At 47.5% G+C, this 19,728-nt stretch overlaps 2 protein-coding genes across 14 annotated transcripts in view; one reads left to right on the top strand and one right to left on the bottom strand.

Annotated features, from left to right (window-relative positions):
- Positions 1–7,750, bottom strand: part of NISCH (nischarin) — a 35,747-nt gene extending 27,997 nt beyond the window's left edge. For 5 of the 13 annotated variants that reach the window (XR_012661077.1, XR_012661076.1, XR_012661079.1 and 2 more), the window contains exon 1: positions 7,541–7,747. Coding sequence is in view for 2 of the 13 variants with exons in the window: in XM_075096320.1 (XP_074952421.1) it covers positions 7,541–7,627 (87 nt within the window). In the remaining 11 variants the exon portion in view is untranslated. Of the gene's footprint in view, positions 1–7,540 lie in introns of all 13 variants that reach the window. The other 8 variants (XR_012661073.1, XR_012661075.1, XR_012661074.1 and 5 more) reach the window with 3 other exon arrangements.
- Positions 7,751–12,411: 4,661 nt separating this feature from the next.
- On the top strand, positions 12,412–19,040 carry TNNC1 (troponin C1, slow skeletal and cardiac type). Its single transcript, XM_075096319.1, has 6 exons — positions 12,412–12,575; positions 16,493–16,523; positions 16,826–16,972; positions 17,909–18,023; positions 18,131–18,267; positions 18,866–19,040. The coding sequence occupies exons 1-6, from the start codon at positions 12,552–12,554 to the stop codon at positions 18,895–18,897; spliced, it is 486 nt and encodes a 161-aa protein (XP_074952420.1). The 5' UTR covers positions 12,412–12,551; the 3' UTR covers positions 18,898–19,040.
- The last annotated feature ends 688 nt before the right edge of the window (positions 19,041–19,728 follow it).

Below are 19,728 nucleotides of genomic sequence, written 5' to 3'. Positions count from 1 at the left end.
ACTCTAAGGTGACTTTGCTGATGTAGGATGCCTAATCTCATTCACAAGGCTGATCCACATACAAAAACATGTAGATGTTTCTTAATGTAAAGCAATGGCTTTTATTTTTGTAACCCAAAGGTTAATAACCAAGATCTCTAAGCTACTACTTTTTCTGAAGATTTCAGCTAGCTAAGTTGGTATTCATAGCTATCCACAACAAACTGGAGACAGCAGCACTCCTTCAATCTACTAAGTTTCACAATGAGCAGAGGAACTTGGCAACCATCTTGCTGTCACTTCACAGTTAAGCAGAAATCTGGAGCTTAACCCTTCAGAAATCGAGACAAATCTATTGTTTGCTTTGATGTTAACTGTTCTATTCCTTTTAGGGTAAAGCACACAAAACAGCTTCCTGAGAGTTACAATGGTGCTCAAAGAATCACTAAAATTATCAAAAGCAACCCAACATGTCTTTACACAGACCTAAGTATTTTTAACCATGCATGCACCAAACAATTCAAGATTTTCATTGTTGGTGACATTCCAACTGAACACTACTGGTTCTGTGTGAAACTCACAGCCTACCTTTGGATACGCCAGAAGCAAGCCATTCCAAAGAAACTTTAAAGGTACAAAATAAAACGCAAAGTAGAAAACAGTTCTAGAGCTACTTGAAAATAACAAATCAAATAAACTGTTATCCAGTCCAACATATTCCTTGGGGGGGAAAAAAACAATACATAATCAAGTCTTGAAAGCATTAATACTGCTGAACACTTGCTTACTACCACAGATCAGATAGACCTGACTCATAGCTGCTATGAGAATGATGTACATCTAGTTGCTAAATCCACTTGAGGGAAAAAAAGCATCAACAGTTTCAACTTCTCACTTAAAAGGCCAGTTTTCACTTACTGTTAGTACAGACCAGCACAATACCAAACATTAAACAGAATTTTAAACTTGCATTTTAAAAGATGAACTGTATCTCATACTAATAATTCTTTTGTAAGCATCTGACACTGGCTTGCTGAACAAAACCCAAGTCCTACAGAGAATTGAATCAAGATGCCCAACTAGTGCATACTGCGAGAGACAGTTGGGATGAGTGCTGAGAATACAGATGAATGTCTACACAGAATTACAGTCTCAGTCAAGGCCTGTGTCTGCCTTCCCATCACCACATGTTGGAAATGGCAGATCAGGATTATTCACTGTGCTGGTGACAAACTAGAACAGGAATAACCTGAGCATTCAGAAGTTCCTCATAACCCTGAAGAAAGCAAGGAGAGACTCAAAGAAACCGGAAGATTGAAGTTAGAACTAAAAAGTACTACATTTACATGCCATAATAAAAAGACTAGTTTAAAAAGCTGACTGTGCTAAATTATAGCAGATCAAGCAGCATAGCTAAATGCAATGCAGATTGAGTTCACAATGTATAAACCCCCAGATTAGACATTGAAAACTCAGTAAACTTCACAGCTCCCAACTGACAGCTCCTAAGACAAGGAAGGAATGCCCCCATCTCTGTACACAATAGAGTCAAGAGTCAATATATAATAAAGGGTTTGCATCCTTTTGCTGAAATGGCAAGCACTGACAACTTCTAGAAACATAGCACCAAGCCAAATGGATAGTCTGGTCAGGAAAATACCTGTTGAAGTGAATGTTTACATGCACTGATACAATTAAGTTTGTAAAAAGCCAGAGCATTCCCCATGTTGAATGCAGACAGAGCTAGCAGTACCTATTCACCAGTCAAACAGCATCAGTATGCAGAATGACAGCAGCTGATTTCACATCAATCCATAAGCTCCCATTATCTTGAAGAATAAATACAAATGCAATATGCTTATGTGCTCCGAAGACTGGTACAGAAATCAATCATTTTAAAGCAAAAAAGGCAAAAAGCCTGCTAAGTTTCTGAAAAAGTCGTGTGTATATATATATATGAATTCTGAGTGCATTGTTACGACAACACTGACAATTTAAGTCAAGATTCTTCAAGGACTGTCTGTCAAGCCAACTGCTAGAGGGCATCATGGAGAGATGATGAAATTCTATCATGCTGTACTGTCTCCCAGACATAAACATACCATATGAAATCTCCACCCATATTTATGACAAACTGCATTTCTATTGAGCTAAAATGCAGGAGTGTTTACATTCACAGGTTTTCACCCTCCCCATGTCTCTACCAAACTCTTCTGTGTACTAAATTTTGTATTCCTTTCTTAAAAAATCAGTTGTTCTGGTTAAGTTTGGTTAAGTCTGTAAAGTGTTTATCATATCTGTAGTGCTGTATATTTTCATTATGTTCTAACCAGTCACTTCAAACTCTTTGCAGGTAAGTACTCACACCACTGAACAGCATGCCTTCATCTCCCTAAATAAAGGTGAAATATTTATGAAACTTTTTAAAAGATGTATAACTTAAATCAGCTGTTGAATGAACAGCAGTGATTCCAGACTGCCTTTTGTTTACTTCCTGTACACATTACAAAACCCCGCCCATCTCACTTTACATTGAAAACTTGCATTTCTATAGTATCCCTCATCCAACTTCACATACTTCAGTATGTCAAGAAAAAGACAAGCACCTCACTTTACAGATGACAGACAGGGCTGCCCACAGGACACAGGTGTGACTGCAGCCAGTAGGTCCCAAATTCCAGAGCAGTGATACAATCGCATCTCCTCCTCCCTGCCTGTCAATTAGTCAGTCAGTTTACACCCATTCAAGGAAGCTGCAGTATTTCCCTTAAATATCATATTTATACTAAAAACAGCTGCAAAAGACAGGAAAAGCAGGAAGGCAATTTTAGGCCAAATTCATAGCAGGAAACAAATGAAGCACTGGAAGCCTGGTGGCCTTCTAGCAATCAGCCAGTCTTCAATCAGCATCTAGCTGGACCAGCATATGCAGAAATATCTAATAAAAGTGCTCATACTTTTCTAACTCAACAGGAAAAAAAACAACAACAAGTGCAGTATTTTTTCCTGCTGGATTTATCCATACCTTGCCTGCCACCCTAACAACTCCAACAAGAATCACATCTTTAAAAGTACCTTCAAAATTACATACAACTGTAAAATGGATGTCATTAAAGTAAGCCTCCTTCTATTGAGATTGAGTTCTGAAATACAGATACAATGGGAAGCACACATGCCAAAAGAAAAATGACTCTTTCAAAAACAAGGATGTAACTAGGACCACAGCCACCTTGACTACTACATGTTAATGGATAAAGATGCAGCTTGCTACTGCTATATTTCCTTTCTCACCTTTACCAGATTTGACGGACTTTTACACCATCTAATTTCTTCACTTCTGCTGCAGTACAGGTCTTTATCAGGTCCTTAAGTGCCACTAATAAAATTTTGAATACTGAACAAAAATGCTAATTTTTATAAAACATTTTATCTTGTGAAGAATTCTGTAAAATTTCTGTTTGCATTTAAAGATCTCTTCCTACATTTCTAACGGCTTAGGTCTGTCTCATACAAACTGGCTGCAGGCCTGAAGTCCTGCTAACAGTTTTAGGTTACACACAGGTAAGCTTAATGCCATGACTCCTTCAAAAATGCAGCAAGAGAGTCAAAGCAGGACCAAATACTTGTAAATCTTGCCTTTCAAACACCCTACTTTTAAAGCCTCCAAGAAAAACGGCATTAAAACAGCATTGTATTTCTAGAACCATAATCATTAAAAACTAAGTTTGTCCTTGAAAAAAATAAGCTTCCTTGGGCTTAGCTGCAGCAGCTTAAAATGTTATCCCTACTATCATCTGAGTTGCTGAACACTACCTGCAGCAGAATTATATGCCTGAACTACAGCTCAACCTAGCACATTAATGGTATTACCAAAGGTTGGCTGTACCACACTACTAATTTGCAGGCTGAAGCAGCAAAGTAGCTAGTGTTTAATCTCCTGCGTCCACAACCTCCAGTGGAATAAGGTGGCAGATAACACTTTGAGGTTTTCTCAGCTAAATTCACTTGAATGCAAAACCACTACCACAGACTTCCGGAGGGCAGACTTTAGCCTCTTCAGGGCAGTGATTGGGAGAGTCCCTTGGGAGACAGTCCTGAAGGGCAAAGGGGTCCAGGAAGGCTGGGCTTTCTTCAAGAAGGAAGTCCTCAAGGTGCAGGAGCAGGCTGTCCCCATGTGCCATAAAAAGAACCGGGGGAAGGCAACTGGCCTGGCTGAACAGGGAGCTTTTGCTGGCACTCAGGAAAAAAATAGGAGAGTTTACCACTTTTGGAAGAAGGGGCAGGCAACACAAGAATAATACAGGGATCTCATTAGGACACGCAGAGAGAAAATTAGAAAGGCAAAAGCCCAGCTAGAACTCAACCTGGCCACTGTCGTAAGAGATAAATTGTGTTTTTACAAGTACATTAACAACAAAAAGAGAGCCAAGGAGAATCTCCATCTTTTACTGGATGCAGGTTGGGGGGGGCCACACCACCACCAAGGATGATAAAAAGGCTAAGGTACTTAATGCCTTCTTTGCCTCAGTCCTTAATAGTCAGACCAGTTATCCCCAGGGCATTCAGCCTCCTGGGCTGGAAGGCAGAGACAGGGAGCAGAACAAACCCCCCATAATCCAGGAGGAAGCAGTTTACGACCTGCTGACTGGTTCCAGATGACTGGAGGCTTGCCAGTGTGACACCCATCTACAAGAAGGGCCAGAAGGAGAATCCAGGGAACTACAGGCTTGTCAGCCTGACCTCAGTACCGTGGAATGTTATGGAGGAGCTCATCCTGAGTGCGCTCACCAGACATGTGCACGACAACCAGGGGATCAGGCCCAGCCAGCATGGGTTCATGAAATGCAGGTCCTGCCTGATCAACCTGATCTCTCTGTGACAGGGTGACCCGCCTAGTGGATGAGGGAAAGGCTGCGGATGTTGTCTACATGAACTTCAGTAAGGTCTTTGACACTGTCTCCCACAGCACCCTCCTAGAGAAGCTGGCAGCTCATGGCTTAGACAGGCATGCTCTTCACTTGGTAAAAAAACTGGCAGGATGGCCAAGCCCAGAGAGTTGTGGTGAATGGAACTAAATCCAGTTTGCAGCCAGTCATGAGAAGGGTTCCCCAGGGCTCAGTATTGGGGCCAGTCTTGTTCAATATCTTCATTGATGATCTGGATGAGGGGATCAAGTGCACCCTCAGTAAGTTTGCAGATGACACCAAGCTGAGAGGAAGTGTCAATCTGCTGGAGGGCAGGAAGGCCCTGCAGAGGGATCTGGACACGCTGAGATTCAACAAGGCCCAGTGTTGGGTCCTGCACTTGGGGCACAACAACCCTATGCAATGCTACAGGCTTGGGGAAGAGTGGCTGGAGAGCTGCCTGGCAGAGAACAATCTGGGGGTGCTGGTTGACAGCTGCTTGAACATGAGCCAGCAGTGTGCTCAGGTGGCCAAGAAGGCCAATGGCATCCTGGCTTGTATCAGGAATAGCGTGCCCAGCAGGAGCAGGGAGGTGATCGTGCCCCTGTACCCAGCACTGGTGAGGCCACACCTCAGGTACTGTGTTCAGTTTTGGGCCCCTCACTACAAGAAGGACATTGAGTTGCTGGAGCATGTCCAGAGAAGGGCAATAAAGCTGGTGAAGGGTCTGGAAAACAAGTCTGATGAGGAGCGGCTGAGGGAACTGGGATTGTTTAGCCTGAAGAGGAGGCTCAGGGGAGACCTTATCACACTCTACAGCTAGCTGAAAGGAGGTTTAGTGAGGTGGGTGTTGGTCTCCCAAGTTACTAGCAATAGGATGAGAAGAAGTGGCCTCAAGCTGCATCGGGGAGGTTTAGATTGGATATTAGGCAAAATGTCTTTACTGGAAGAGTGTCAGGCATTGGAACAGGCTGCCCAGAGAGGTGGTGGAGTCACCATCCCTGGAGGTGTTCAAAAAAACATGTAGACATGGCACTTCAGGACATGATTTAAGAGGCATGGTGGTGTTGGGTTGACAGTTGGACTTGATCATCTTAGAGGTCTTTTCCAACCTTAATGATTCAGTGATTCTATGATTTTTTCATTCACTGCTATTATAAAATACTCGTTAAAGTTCTCAACACCAACATTAACACTACTGAGTCTTGGTTCACACCTGAAATGAGTTTCCAGTCACCACACCTCTCAGCTGATCAGACACATGGAATAAAATTTCTTGGGGGACAAGCCACATCTTGACACACAGAGTGGTAAGATCTCAACAGCTATAGTATCATTTCTGTGATTACACACTATGCAACTAACATGACAGAAAGAGCTGAAGCAACTTTCAATAATGTATTTTAAGCTTCTAACCAACTCCATCACTGAATGCTCATTATGTTTTTGTCTGTAAGTATGGCTACTCACCACCTGAGAGTCATGCCCACACAGTGACATTTCAAGAGTTGTCAACTGGAAAGGAGTAAGGCCCTTCATATACTATAGCTGTATAAATGCTCTGTCCTATTAAAAACTTAGAAATCACTCCCCTGTTGCTCTGTTTTCTCTGGATACCTTTTCAGAGGCAGTAGCCCGAAGTATTACTTATAACTATTGCACAACTCTACAAATACTGTCTTTCTAGACCATTGCTCCCCTTTTGCTTTTCTTTTTTAGGTTCCTACAGCAGGAAACCTTGTGTCATTATGTGCATTCTACAAAAAAGATCATTCAAATCACACTAAAATGAGGTAGGAGCAGAAAACATTGTTAGTTATATAACTGAAGGGTGGTGTGCTCAAGATATTTTCTGTCTACAATTATGCTGGGGTTTGTTTTATGATGAGCTTCTTCCTGAAAAACAGAGCAGTTAACTCTTGCTACAATGCAACCAGTTAAAAAAGTTATGCATCAAAAATTTAATTACTTCCCCAAACTAAAGGGCTGCTGAGAATCTTTCCTCCTTTTTGTAGGGTAAGAGAAAAACTTCCTATTCCAAATCACCTCATTTCCTCTGAAAACAAAATTAGCTTTTCAAGAGTTTCACAGTATTTGCACCTGAAGGAAAGGTCTCTACTAAATTCAGTCCAGCTTTAAAAGCTACGTTTACTTAGTAAAGCTTTTCCATAATGATGTGTGTGTATACGTACATATATATATGCATATATAGGTATAGGACTATGCGGGCGAGAACACGACACTCGCAAACCCAGCCTCCGCTGGAACAGCAGCTCTGCCAAAGGGCCGAAGCTCCGAGGGGCTCCGGGTCCGAACTCACCGCCGGGAGAGCCGCAGCCCTGCCCCGACGCGCCCAGAACACGCGTCCCTCCACCGAGGCAGAAACCGCTCAGAAACTTCTGCCAAATTATTCTCGCTCTGGCTGCGGCGCAGATACAAAACCGTGTCGGGAGCTGCCGCCTGACTTCCCCGGAGCCGAGAGGCAGGCGGCGGCCGAAGCCGGAGGCCGGGCCGGCGCCGAGCCCGGCGCCAGCCCGCTCCCCCCGCAGGCTGCCTGAGGCGGTGGCCGGGCGGACCCGCTCCCCCAAGCCTCCCCGCACCACCACCCGCCGCCCGGCACGTCCCTCACGGCCTCCCCGCTCCCCCCGCCCCCGCACCGTATAGGTCTCCACCAGCTCGGAGCCCAAGACTCGGGCCTCCCGCGGGGGCTCCTCGCCGTCCTCGGCCCCCGCCGCCGCTTCCATGACGCCGCGAGAAGCACAGAGGACCGGCCGCCGCCGCCCTCACGCCGCCGCCGCTCCCTTCCGGCTGCTGCCGCCGCCGCCGCCACCCGCACCAGCCCCCATCCCGGCCCCCACTCCCGCCGCCGCCATCTTGGCTTAACCCCCTCAGGGTGGGGCTCGTTCCGCCCGCCGCCTCTTTATTGGCAGAGGCCGCCGGCGGCAGAGGCGGGGCTTTTGACGGGGGCGAGCTTGTACGGAGGCGGGGCCTTTGGCCGCCGGGGCGGGGTTTAGGGTGTGAGGCGTGCGTACGTGGTAGCTTTCCCTGGGGAGCTCGCGCTGCGTTTCGGTGCTGTGCAACGCGGCACGGCGTCGGTCAGTGCAGAGCAGGGCTGTGCAATGTAGTGCAGTGCTCTGCAGTGCTGTGTAATGCAAAACAGTGCTGCCCCGTGCCGTACTGTGCAACACAATGCAGCATATGCATGCTGTCTAATGTAGTGCTGGGCTGTATAGTAGTATGCTATGCAGTGCCCTGCAATGCAGGCAGCTCAAGGAGCTTCAGGCCTGTCCGAGCTGGCTGAAGGCAGCTACAGACTGGTGTGCACAATGTGCACAATGCGCTGTGGCGATGCTGGAAAGCGCAACACAGGTGGATACTAGCACAGGGCATTTGAGATTGAACTGCAGAGCGAAAGCCCAGTCCCTGTCTGCAGAGGGCTGATCTCCCTAATGTCCATATGGCTGTGCTATTGCACTCATGACCATCTGCATCTGGAAGCAGTGCTGGCAGTGGTCCAAAGCAGTGCCTCCCCCAGCTGCAGACAGTTTTTGGTTGAGATCTGTGGCCATCATGTGCTGCTGAAGGCTTGGATGCCGTTGTGTTGGGCAGAGGTGCCACTGCAATGGTTCAGTGACCAATGAGCCTGGTGCTGCCTCAAAAACAAAGCTGAGGAGCTGGGCTGATAGGGCAGACCTGCATGGTCTCAGCCCAGGGCCTCTGGGATGAACCCAGAGTGAACTCAGGGTGTTGCCTGAGGTGCCTTCGCTGACATTGTGAACCTCACTTACCTCAATGCACAGTCCCACTAAGCACAGGGAAGTGTTTCAAATCTGTGCACGCTAAAGAGGATCTTGCCAGGAATTTGTAGTAGAAGTGGAGAATTTAGAGGATGGCAAGCAAATCCTCCTCGGCCTTTTCCCCATGAATTTGAGTTGCCCCAAGGGGAAGTCACAGCAGGTCTGGATAAAAAAACACCTTCCAACAAAACAAAGGTGACCTCTCTCTGTCCTTCCTTATGCTACCTAAGGGAAGATGCAATTAGCTCCAGTGTAGCATCATTAATAATAGCAGAAGTGCCAAATGCCCTGGGTGCACTTGTGGCTTTTGAAGCTGTCTGGATGGAACATATTTCCTCAGCAGAAGGGAGCTGCAGTGCAGACAGTGTAATGCTACATGGGTAATGCTGGCATCTGGCAGATGCAGCCAGGACCAGGGGAGCAGATAAGCAAACACACATCTGCAAATGCAGCTGGATAATGCTCTTTGATCTTACTTTCACTGCAAAACAATTTCCCTCAGTCAGGCCTTAGCCAAAAGATATTGTGGTTGGAGAAAACACATATAGTAAAGGCAGCCCAAGAGGGATTTTCTAGTGCTGTCCCAGTGTTGGCAGGAGCTGCTGCTGAGTTCTGCATCTTGATGAGATAATAAGTGATTTCGGAGAGCAACTTTAATTAAGCTTCCTCTGAATGTCCCATCTCCTTAATTAAATAACAATTTGCAATGCTTGCATGTCTGTTGGATTTGATAGGTACCCTTCTCCTCTCCATAAAGCAGTTTCTGCCTGCAGATGCCAAGGTAGTACGTGGTGTGATGGCCCTGGGAGCGACAGCTGGGGAAGGGGGCAAACAGGGGCTCATTCAGCTAAAATCCTCCAAGGATGATTTAGATAGCAGTAAAACCCCAGATTTTTTCCACCATGGATTGTCAGCATGCTTCTCTTGAAGGAAATTTGTTTTAACTGGGGAAATTGGGCTCCAGGTGACCATTTAGCCTGTGATACATGTTCCTTGGGGAAGAAGCTGCAGGGCTTAAAGGGTTTGAAGGGTGCCCCAAGCGGGGAAAGGGGATGCTGGAGCATTTTGCTGCAGTTTGGAGCCATGGCAGATTGCCCAAAGAGCCCTGCAAACACCCCTGACCTCAAATAAAGTTGAAACTTAGTTGGACTTTAGCTTTTATTTCCTTTGACCTGAAGGATGACTGTGCTTGCATTGCAGTGGGTTGCAGCTGCGTGGAAAGGAAAAGCTGAACCAAGATTTTGGAGAAAAAAGCACAGTAAACACTTCCGCTTGTCTTGGCACCTTGGATTGACTGACAAGTGCAATGGCATGTCGGGATGCAGCTGAAGCCCAAGCTAATGTTCAGTACCTAACCACAGCAACAGCCGGTGTGCCGCTGAGCCGTCTGTGCACTGGGATTAAGGGCACTTGTGTTGGCAGCCCTCCTCAGGCTATAGATAGCTGTACTCCATGTCTGCTGTGGGTCTCATGCAGGGAGGCGAGAGAAGCAGCAGGAGTAGATGGTTTCCCCTGGGACACCCCAATACCTGCCACAGCAGCCTTCCCCTGTGTTTTGCATAGTAGAGGCTCTGGGTTTCTCTATAAAATCCCAATTCCCAGCTCTTTCATAAGCAAACTGCTCCGGAGAGGCAGGGGATGCTGGAAGCTTTGGCTCTGAGCAGCAGGTTGACATGATACCCCTCGCCTGTGCCTCCCTCCCCAGGAGGAACATCATCTCTCGCTGCCAGATAGATTTTATCTTTCCGCTGTAAGCATGACTGTGTTTTGCAAGTCTGTTCACATCAGGCATTTGCAGAAGCACAGCTTTCCCATGTCGGTGTGCACGGTGGCAGTGGCCCAGATTTCCCCTGTCTAAGCAAACAGAGACCCTTCTTCCACATCCCAACCTGGATTTTATCCTGGCTCCTCTGGGAGCACAGCCACAACCCTTTGACAGGAATGTTAGAGCTCCTGCTCCTGCCATGCATTGGCCCTAGATATATTCTGACGCATCCCAGGGGCTGTTTTCAGGGGGATGACTCAGAGCCATCGCCTCCAGGATGGAGAGACGGGGCCAGGCATGATTCCTCACCCGCTGCCACAGCTGCTGCAATGCCTGGCTGTGCTGGGGCCAGTGCCTGCAGCTCTGCTGGCTCTGCAGGGAATCCCGCTGGGAAAAGCAGCCTGGGTCTGGGGTTTGCCTTGGGGCAGCACTTCACTAGGTGTCTCCATGGGGGTGCCCAGGAGGGTTTGGGTGATGATTTGGTGGTGGAGGACAGCAAGTCCCCCATCCCAGCCTGTGCCCTCACCTAAGGACAGGCTCCAATGCCCTCTAACAAAATAACTACTACCCTTTGCAGCTTTTTCTGCCTTTTCTATGCTCAAGGTATCCAAAATATTACTATGTTCCAACTCTGAAGACTAACATACTTCAGAAATTAATTCCTTAAATGCAACTATTTTCCTTTTTAATATGTCTGCCATACCTATGCTAAGAAGAGGCAGATCACAGCTGAAGTCTCAGTAAATGAAAGCCAGCGAGGGACTGCAGGACCACAGTTCACAGCAGCTGCTGCACCAAGTTAATCTTTTGGGACTGCAAAACCTGGGAGGATGTGTTGTGGGGACACGGCTCTGTGCTCACCCATGCCCTCAGTTCATGCTGACACCACCCTGGGTCACTGGTTAACGCCACTTTGGTTAGACATTACATAGGGACAGACGGTTTCTTTACATGCAGCATGATTTCTATTAAAGGGAGAAAGGACTTTTAGAAGAGATGAGACCTAACAGCTGCATTCATAGTATTTTCAGTTTTGCTAACTAATGCCCATATGAGCTGGCTGGAGGTGAGACTTCATCACCCTGAGATGCTGGAGCCATCCTTTGGACACAAGAGGGAGTCCTGGATCACCAAAAAGACAGGTTTTGCTTTGATTGCTGTGGATTAAAACACTTTTCCCTGTACTGAGAAAACGCTGTCATCACTTGGAGGCCTTTGGTGTGTTTTGCTCTCCACCATGGTGGGGTAAATTCAGGAGAGTGGATTTTCCCCATTTGCAGTGGGCATACGTCAGCTGCTGGTTGGGTGAAGCAAGTCCCAGTTTACCAAAGGACTGGGAATTATCCCTGAAATCAACCAGAGCTGACAGCCACCCCCCATTTTGCAGCCCCAGCTAAATGCAGAAAATGGAACTAAAGCTCCATCTGCCTCCACACTTCTCTCCACCATGGCATCGGGGCCACACATTCCCCCATGGCTTCAGTGCCCGCATGCACATGGCATCAGCCCCTCCAAGGGCATCAGCCCTGGCTGTGTGTCCCCCAGCTTTTCCCCCCCCTGGGTTTGGGGGCAGCCAGCATTGGGACAGGGAGGACCTGACATCCCCTCTTCCCACTGCCCCCAGGGAACATTTGCTGCTGGATGGGGATATTTTGGGAGGCATGCCTTTCCTGTATTATCTAATTTAATTAGGCACAGTGTAATTTTTCTAATGCAGCTTCCAGGGAGAAAACACACAGGAGGTGGAGGTGACACAGTGGCATATGTCCAGTCAGGACAGCCAAATATCAGACCAAACCTACTGAAACCCAGCTGAAAAGCTTGCTTGCTCCCCCGTCAAAGTCACGAGGAAACCTCCAGCTGTCCCAGAGCAGGACTAGGGCTGGCCCCAGACATGCCAGCCTCTGGCTCAGCAGTGTCGCCATCCCAAGGCACGCAGATGAGGCATTCCTGCAGGGACAGGAATGGGATGGGCGTGCAGGGCTGTTGGTGGGCTGGTCATGTCCCCTGGGGCGGGCAGCCCCCTATATCAGCCCGGCTCGCAGGGGCAGTGCTGGCAGAGTGTGACCGTGACATCCCCCAGCCCCTCACCCACCCTCTCCAGCCATGGATGACATTTATAAGGCAGCGGTAAGTGCCTTCCTTTGGGGATGGGTGGGGGGAGGGGGGGGGGATGGTTTAAAGGGTTTTGGGGGATTTTGTAATAGATTCCCCATAGCTGTGAATTAATTCAATGGAGGTATGCAAGTAAGAAATATTTATAATATATAATAATAAAACAGAACTTTCCCACTAATGGCTCTGAAGGTTTCACACTCCTCTTGTAAGTAGGAAACTCTCAACTGGCCTGCTAGTTGTTTATAATTAGTCCCCTGGATCCCCCCTGTGAGACAGAAATGGCCTGTAGATGAAGTTATAAATCTAAATAAGATCTTGAAAGTGTAAGAGGTGGCTGCTGGTTTTAGCCCCGACAAAGCAGAGCACCATTTCTCCCAGAATTAACATTATTCGTATGGGTTAAACATCACCCTCTTCTTTCTGGTGCTTTATAAGTCTGCCATTGCTATGTTTCCCCCATCCTTAGCTGAATATTTTTCTGGTAGGTTTAAAAATCCTCCTCTATTTTGTTGCTCCTGATATCTGTGTTGCAGAAACCCAGAATGTGAACTATGCTCTCCGGGAACGCAGAGCATCCTAATGGCTATTTTAACTTACACAGCTGCATGCTGTTCTCGCTGTGTAGAACCAAACTCTTTGGTCTGTAATAAGGACACTGCAATATTTTGTAATGTAGACAGACAGTGATACGTGAGTGGAATACGGATGAAAATAGTTTCTGGATTGTGTGGATTGCTACTGTGTCCCTTCCATAACTGAAGTTAAAATAAGAGCTTTTTGGTGGTTTTGTTTTTGTTTGTTTTTTTTTTTTTTTAAATATATAGTTGATTGGTTTGATTTTAACCAAGGGCACAAAAAAATACATCATACAAGTCCCCTTTTAATTCCAAGGTGTTTAGAGGGAAGAAGGATAGTGCTTGATATGTAATTGAAGAAAACATCAAAATGCTCACACCTCTCCTGTGCTTTGGTCAGCCCTGGACCTTGTGAAATTGAACCCCCCTAGTGATCCTGATAGCATGAAAAGGCTCATGAAAGACTGTACAATAAAACATTGAGCCCCCCCAACCAACACCTCAAAAAGGGAGAAAAATGTGACTTGTAAAATCAAAGAAAATCCAGACCTCTCTAATAAGGCTTTGTAATGAAATAAATTATCTGTGACTCAAGGTACAGGTTCTCTCCTTATTGTTTAGGGACCTCATGCCCTTAATTAGGGAGAAAGGCTGAAGTGCTTTGCAAGCCAGTGATGCCCACAGCCAAAAGGGTCTGTCCGTCAGCTGGGGCAGTGTGCTCATTGCACAGGCAGAGAGCCCCAAAAAGAAAGGGTTGTCTACCTGCAAGCTCCAGCCTCTCTCCAAATCTCTGCCCCAGAAATGGGCAAAAATCCACTGGTGAAGGTCATCCCTAGCCAAAGCCTGTGGGCTTTAGTGGAGTTGGACCATGGATGAATTTAGCTGAGAAAATTTGCAGCAACAGAGAACAACCCAAAAATTCCTACTTTAGATACCAAAAACTTACCCCAAACACAGAGCTCTTAACCAGGGAAATGAGCCATGCAAAAGACCCAGTGGACTCCCATAAGGATTTTGCTGCTGGCTTGAAGGTGGGAGCATGCTGGTAAATGTGGGGCGCATGTCCTGGGCATGAACTACTAGCACCCTTACAGAGGCAAAACAAGTCCAAGCCAGGCACAGCTGAGGCAAACAGCTTTTTTGTGAATCTATTCCTGAAGATTTTAACTGTAAGAAAATATTTACTTGGGGGAAAAAAAATATTCAAGAACTTCAGCTTCCCCTGTCTGACTTCAAATGGAAACATGGGATGAAGAGAGCTTATAAAAGCAAAATACAGCAGATTTGGCATTACCATGGCCAGTGCAGTGCTGTGAGCTTAGTGCTTGCCTTCCCGCGCCGTAGCTGGAGAAACCTGCCCCTGCAATGATATGGAAGGAAAAAAGGAGTAAAGCTGTGAACAGCACGTGTGTCCAGAGGGCACTATAAACAGCTCAAGAGACATCTCTGTAATAGAAGTGTCACTCTGTAGTTACAGTGCATTTAATTTACATACAGCATAGCTCCATCTATCACTTCGGTAGTCAAGGAAGCTTCAAAAGTTGAGTGGTTTTTTTATTTGCTGCATGCTGATGCTAATACGTTAATATTATATTTATGCCAAATTCCCTACGGACAGCCAGAGAACCCAATGGGTTTTCATCTTGCCCACTCATGCCTAGATAAGGGTGTGCAAACACAAAGCTATTTTGGGAACATTTTTAAGCTCTGTTAAGCAGTGCTAAGAACAGTGCCAGGGACAAGTGTCCAGATAAAGGGCTGCAAGGATAAATACCAAAGCCTGGGAACAATCGGGGAGCTCATCTTTATCTCCAGCACCTCTCACCCAGGCTTATAAATAGTGAATGCACCAAGAGGGTCAGGTTACCCAAGTGGCAGGATGGTGATCACAGATGTCGGCTGAGGGAACATCGTGGCTGCCCTCGCTCTGCCCAAACAATAGCCTCGAAGGGCCAGCAGCTGCCTGCCTGCCTTCAGCGGTGCTGGGGCCACAGCAGGCTTGGGTTTCCTCCTGCAATGGCAATCCTGCCACTGTACTTACCACTTTCTGACTTGAAAGTCTTCACCTCCTCATGGGGAGTTGGATAAGGCTCTCTGCCCGCTTCCCACAGGCTCTGTCCCACTAAGAAAAAGCACTTCCCCTGCCTCTTGCTGCAAGCAGGAAGAATTTCCAGCTGGCTTTTGCAAAACCACTACTTTTTGGGGAAAAAGCATCAGCCTCCCCTCAAAGATAGGGTGCCACAACCCTGAGCTGAGGGGTTCTGCCCTGACCAAAACACAGCAGGGATGGGCATTGGGGATTGCTCACACAGAACATGGAGACAGTAGTAAGGAGACATAAGTGGGGTCAGGCACCCTCTGCATGGGGCAGAGGTAGTCCTGGCAGGGGTCATGTCTGGCTGACTCCAGAGAGGCTGCCGACCAGCCTGCAAGGGAAAATTTGAAAATTCAGTGTTCCAATGGATGCTGCTGAAGGGGCAGCTGGACACAGTGTTGGGGTCAGCAATTTTAGATAAGTGGTACCTGCAGGGAGGAATGGAGCCAAAGAGCAAAATTCCCTTAAAAAGACATGACACAGGGCTGATGGATTCCTCTTTGCTCTCCTCATTGATTATTTTCATTGATTCACACTAACTAATAAGCTCCTGCTGATTATCTGCAGGGAGTGAATTAGAGTAGGGTTTGGGAACAATCTGCCAGACCCTTTTTGGCTAATGCCTCATGGCTCCATGGGCCCTTTCTTCAGGGAGACACACAAAACAGGCTGAAGGGAATAGCAGCTCCCTTCAGAGGCAGGAACCTTTGTAATGAACACTGACTTGGATGGAAGTAGACCAGCTCTTAACGTTCTGGATAGTGCAGAGAGTTTCCTGACTCTAGGGCTGAAAAACAACTACCACGGATGGTCCTGTCCACCTCTCCCACCCCAGGGACCTTGCCAGCATGTCCCACCTCTGACCTGGCCTTAGCCGACCCACAAGCAGCCCCCAGCAGCACAGCCATCCTGCTGAGAAGCCTCCCAGCAACAAGAAATTATTCCCAAATGTTTGACAGAGACAAATGCTTTTCCCAGTGGGTCTTCCTTGCTTGTGCAAAGGCTAATTCTGATAGATGGTGCCACTCTAGAGAAATTATGTTCACTTCAAAGAAGTTGGGAATAATATTTTTTAAGAGGAAGAATCTCTTAGACTACAGAAAGTTGTGGCGTCTCTGGTCATATATCCTGTAGTCAATGAGGGTGACTGTTATAAGGCTTGGTTGACCTTTGCAGAGGCTGTTGAACAAATAACGTTAGCTTTTAACCACTAGTGATGCTGAGGAAGAAAAATGACTTGGTGTCTGTTTTCCTTATAGGTTGAGCAGCTGACAGAAGAGCAGAAAAATGGTAGGTGCATCTTTAACCTAACACTGCAGCCTAAAGATGAACTCCCCAGCTGGCAGCCCAGCCTGCCTCAGCAATTACACCCCAGAAAAATGCGGTCTTTCGAGCAGCTGGCCAAAGCAGGGCATAACCCAGGGATTTTGATCCACCAGCATTGAAATGTCCTTGCCATGCTGTGCCTGAGCAGTGCTGGGGTGTATGGGCAGGGGAGGCTGGACCAGGGACGAGCTCCCTGCCGCAGGGCTTCTCACCTGTGGGGTCAAGGTGTGGGGCAAGACCCCTACATCTCTCCCATCTCTGCCTAGAATTCAAGGCTGCCTTTGACATCTTCGTGCTGGGGGCAGAGGACGGCTGCATCAGCACCAAGGAGCTGGGGAAGGTGATGCGGATGCTGGGGCAAAACCCCACCCCTGAGGAGCTGCAGGAGATGATAGACGAGGTGGATGAGGATGGTGAGAGATTTGGGTTTCTTCCACTCTGCCAAGAACCACCCCCATGCCACAGGCCTGGGGGCATGGTGCAGGTTGGGAGTGCTCAGCATCTGCGCAATGCCGGCAGGATCCATGCTGGGGACAGCAACAGCCTGCAGGGAGCAATCTGCAGCACTGTGATTTTGAAGAACACTAAACACCCACCAAACTAGGAGCATATCTCCTTTAGAAGATTTCCAGGCAAAGAGAAACTATAAAAATTCTTATTCCTATAATGATCAGGCTGCTTGAACTGATTTTGGGGACTACTCTGAAATTGCACAGATCCATTTAAAAAACAAAATACAGGCTGAATATAGCAACTGCCATTTCAGAAATGCCACAATTACAGAATTCTGTCATCAGGAAAGTCTTTCACTGCTCAAACACACACACAAATAACTCTCAATGTCGATTAAATCAGTGTACCAGTGATCACATGTAACAAAATCCACTGTTTGCACATTGGGCAGAAAAACCATAGTAAGTAACTGGAAAATAAAAAAGGAGTTAAAGATCAGGCAAAAAAGGAAAATAGCTGTGTCACTGACAAAAGCAGCACTGTACTGCTGGTGCAAAAACACACTGCATGAATACCTACCTACTAGAGCTTTTAATATTAATACCTAGATAAGATGAACAGGTATCTCCATAGCAGGAATTTCCATTCACCAGTGCTTCCAGTAGAACTTTTGGTTCATTTTGCTATAGCAAAATGACTGCAAAAAACATAAATTTGGTGATGTAGTCAGTCCATGGCCTCAGCCACTTAGGCCAGCATCCTGAAAGCTGCCTCTTGCTGCAGGGCTGCTTTGCTGAGTTTTGCTCCTCGGTTACTAAAGGGAAGTTTGATCTCTTGCTTGGCATTGCCTGTCCACCCACTGGCACACTGTCTGATGGTGTTTATTCTGCCTGCAGGCAGCGGCACTGTAGACTTTGATGAGTTTCTCGTTATGATGGTCCGGTGTATGAAAGATGACAGTAAAGGAAAAACTGAAGAGGAACTCTCAGATCTCTTCAGGATGTTTGATAAGTAAGGGCAGTGACTGCAGCACAGTGGGGTGGTGGAATGGTGCAGCTGCCCCAGCTCCCCCTACCCAGCATGTTGGTCCACTTCTGAGATCTTCCATCCTTGCACAGAAATGCTGATGGCTACATAGACCTCGAGGAGCTGAAGATCATGCTGCAGGCAACAGGAGAGACCATCACCGAGGATGACATAGAAGAACTGATGAGAGATGGGGACAAAAACAACGATGGCAGGATTGACTATGACGGTAGGAGTCTTTCATGTGTACAGTTTGGTTGCAAGCCCTTGAGTGTCCCCTGGGCAGCTCCCACGGTCTCAATTGCCCTCAGGGACAGGTGTGAGCTTGTGAAGGCAGTGCTGGGCAATACACCTGATCACAGCCTACATTTGCAAAGGGATGGGGTGTTTCTCATGCTTGTGAAATGGTTGCAAGGTCCTGGGGCTGCCTTAACTCTCCCCATGCTGTGAAAGCCAGCCTGCACTGAAGCAAACCTTCTTGCCAGAGACCTACCCATCGCATCCTGCCCCTGAACACAAGCACCAGCTTTGAAGGGCTGTATCTATGAACATGATGCTGCCAAAATGACCCCCGGGCCACTTCTGAGCTGAGCTGGTGGCCATGTCCCTCCCCGGGTGCTCACCTCCAGCATTTCAGTGGCAGCTGTGGGTGACATTTTCAGTGGGAGTCACGAGGAGTCCTCACCATGGCCAGTGGAGTGGTGGCCACTCCCCTTTGGCCTCTCGCACATCAGGGGGATGGAAAAGGAGACAGGGCTGGGGAAAGCTGCCAAGAGCACTTCGGTTCCACCTCACACCTCTTGTCTCTTATGTCTTCCCCTTGGCAGAGTTCCTGGAGTTTATGAAGGGAGTTGAATAAATCTGAGGCCAGATGACAGCCTGAATCTCCCAAACCCCTCCAGCTCCACATCTCATCTCCTCAGCTAAGTACCCTGGCTACCAGCATGAAGACTGAGCACTGAGAAGGGTGGCCGCTGGGAAAATAAAATGTGTTAATACCAAGTGCCTCAGATGGTCGTTCCTTGGAGGTTTAGTGAGAGCTTCACACTAGTTGCATACTTGTGACTAATGGGGCTGCTCCTCAGGGTGCACTGAGCACCCATGAGCTGCATCTGGCAAGGTGACATCGCAGCTGGAGCTTTAAGCTTCCAAGGAGGTATTTTGCTGCCAGCCTAGCAGCAAAGCCCAGCCAACAGGGCATGGGTGCTCAGTGGGGAGCTGCCATGTTGCATCCCCTCACCCCTGCCATGGTGAGTGGGCTCAGGAGCTGGTACTGGTGCCTGCTGGTTTAACTGGAGCATTGGCAGCATTTTAGCAACAAAATGTGAATCAACAGCCACTTATGCCACCACAGAAATCCCTGGGTGAGGGACAGTCCCTCTCCTCCCTGCTCTTGCCCTGGCTGTCCTGAAGTGACACCCCTTCCTCCTTGCCACCATCCTGACAGCCACCCTGTGGCACATGCAGAAAGATGACCTCTTTTTTCTTTGGAGATGTGAATAAAAACCATTCCTAAGCCAGACTCAGTGCCTGCTTCCCATCTCACCTAGCCTGGCAGGCGACGGCAGCCCTGCGGGACCTCAAAGTCTTCTAGCAGCCCTGGGCGGAAGCCTCACTGCAATAACTGTAACACCCAATTTTCCCTCAGAAAGCACGTCCATTTGGGCCACAGGGGCTCTAACCAAGGCAT

The sequence above is a fragment of the Phalacrocorax aristotelis genome, chromosome 6 (assembly GCF_949628215.1).
Source record: "Phalacrocorax aristotelis chromosome 6, bGulAri2.1, whole genome shotgun sequence".
Lineage (NCBI taxonomy): Eukaryota > Metazoa > Chordata > Aves > Suliformes > Phalacrocoracidae > Phalacrocorax > Phalacrocorax aristotelis.
This window is presented reverse-complemented; position numbering and strand designations above follow the sequence as displayed.

What these genes read in the sequence shown, in the direction of transcription:
- TNNC1 (XM_075096319.1), top strand. Translation starts at nt 12,552, where the DNA reads ATGGATGACATTTATAAGGCAGCG. An exon ending in AGACGAGGTGGATGAGGATG is followed by an intron (nt 16,973 to 17,908) that starts GTGAGAGATTTG and finishes TTCTGCCTGCAG; the next exon opens with GCAGCGGCACTGTAGACTTT. An exon ending in CTCTTCAGGATGTTTGATAA is followed by an intron (nt 18,024 to 18,130) that starts GTAAGGGCAGTG and finishes ATCCTTGCACAG; the next exon opens with AAATGCTGATGGCTACATAG.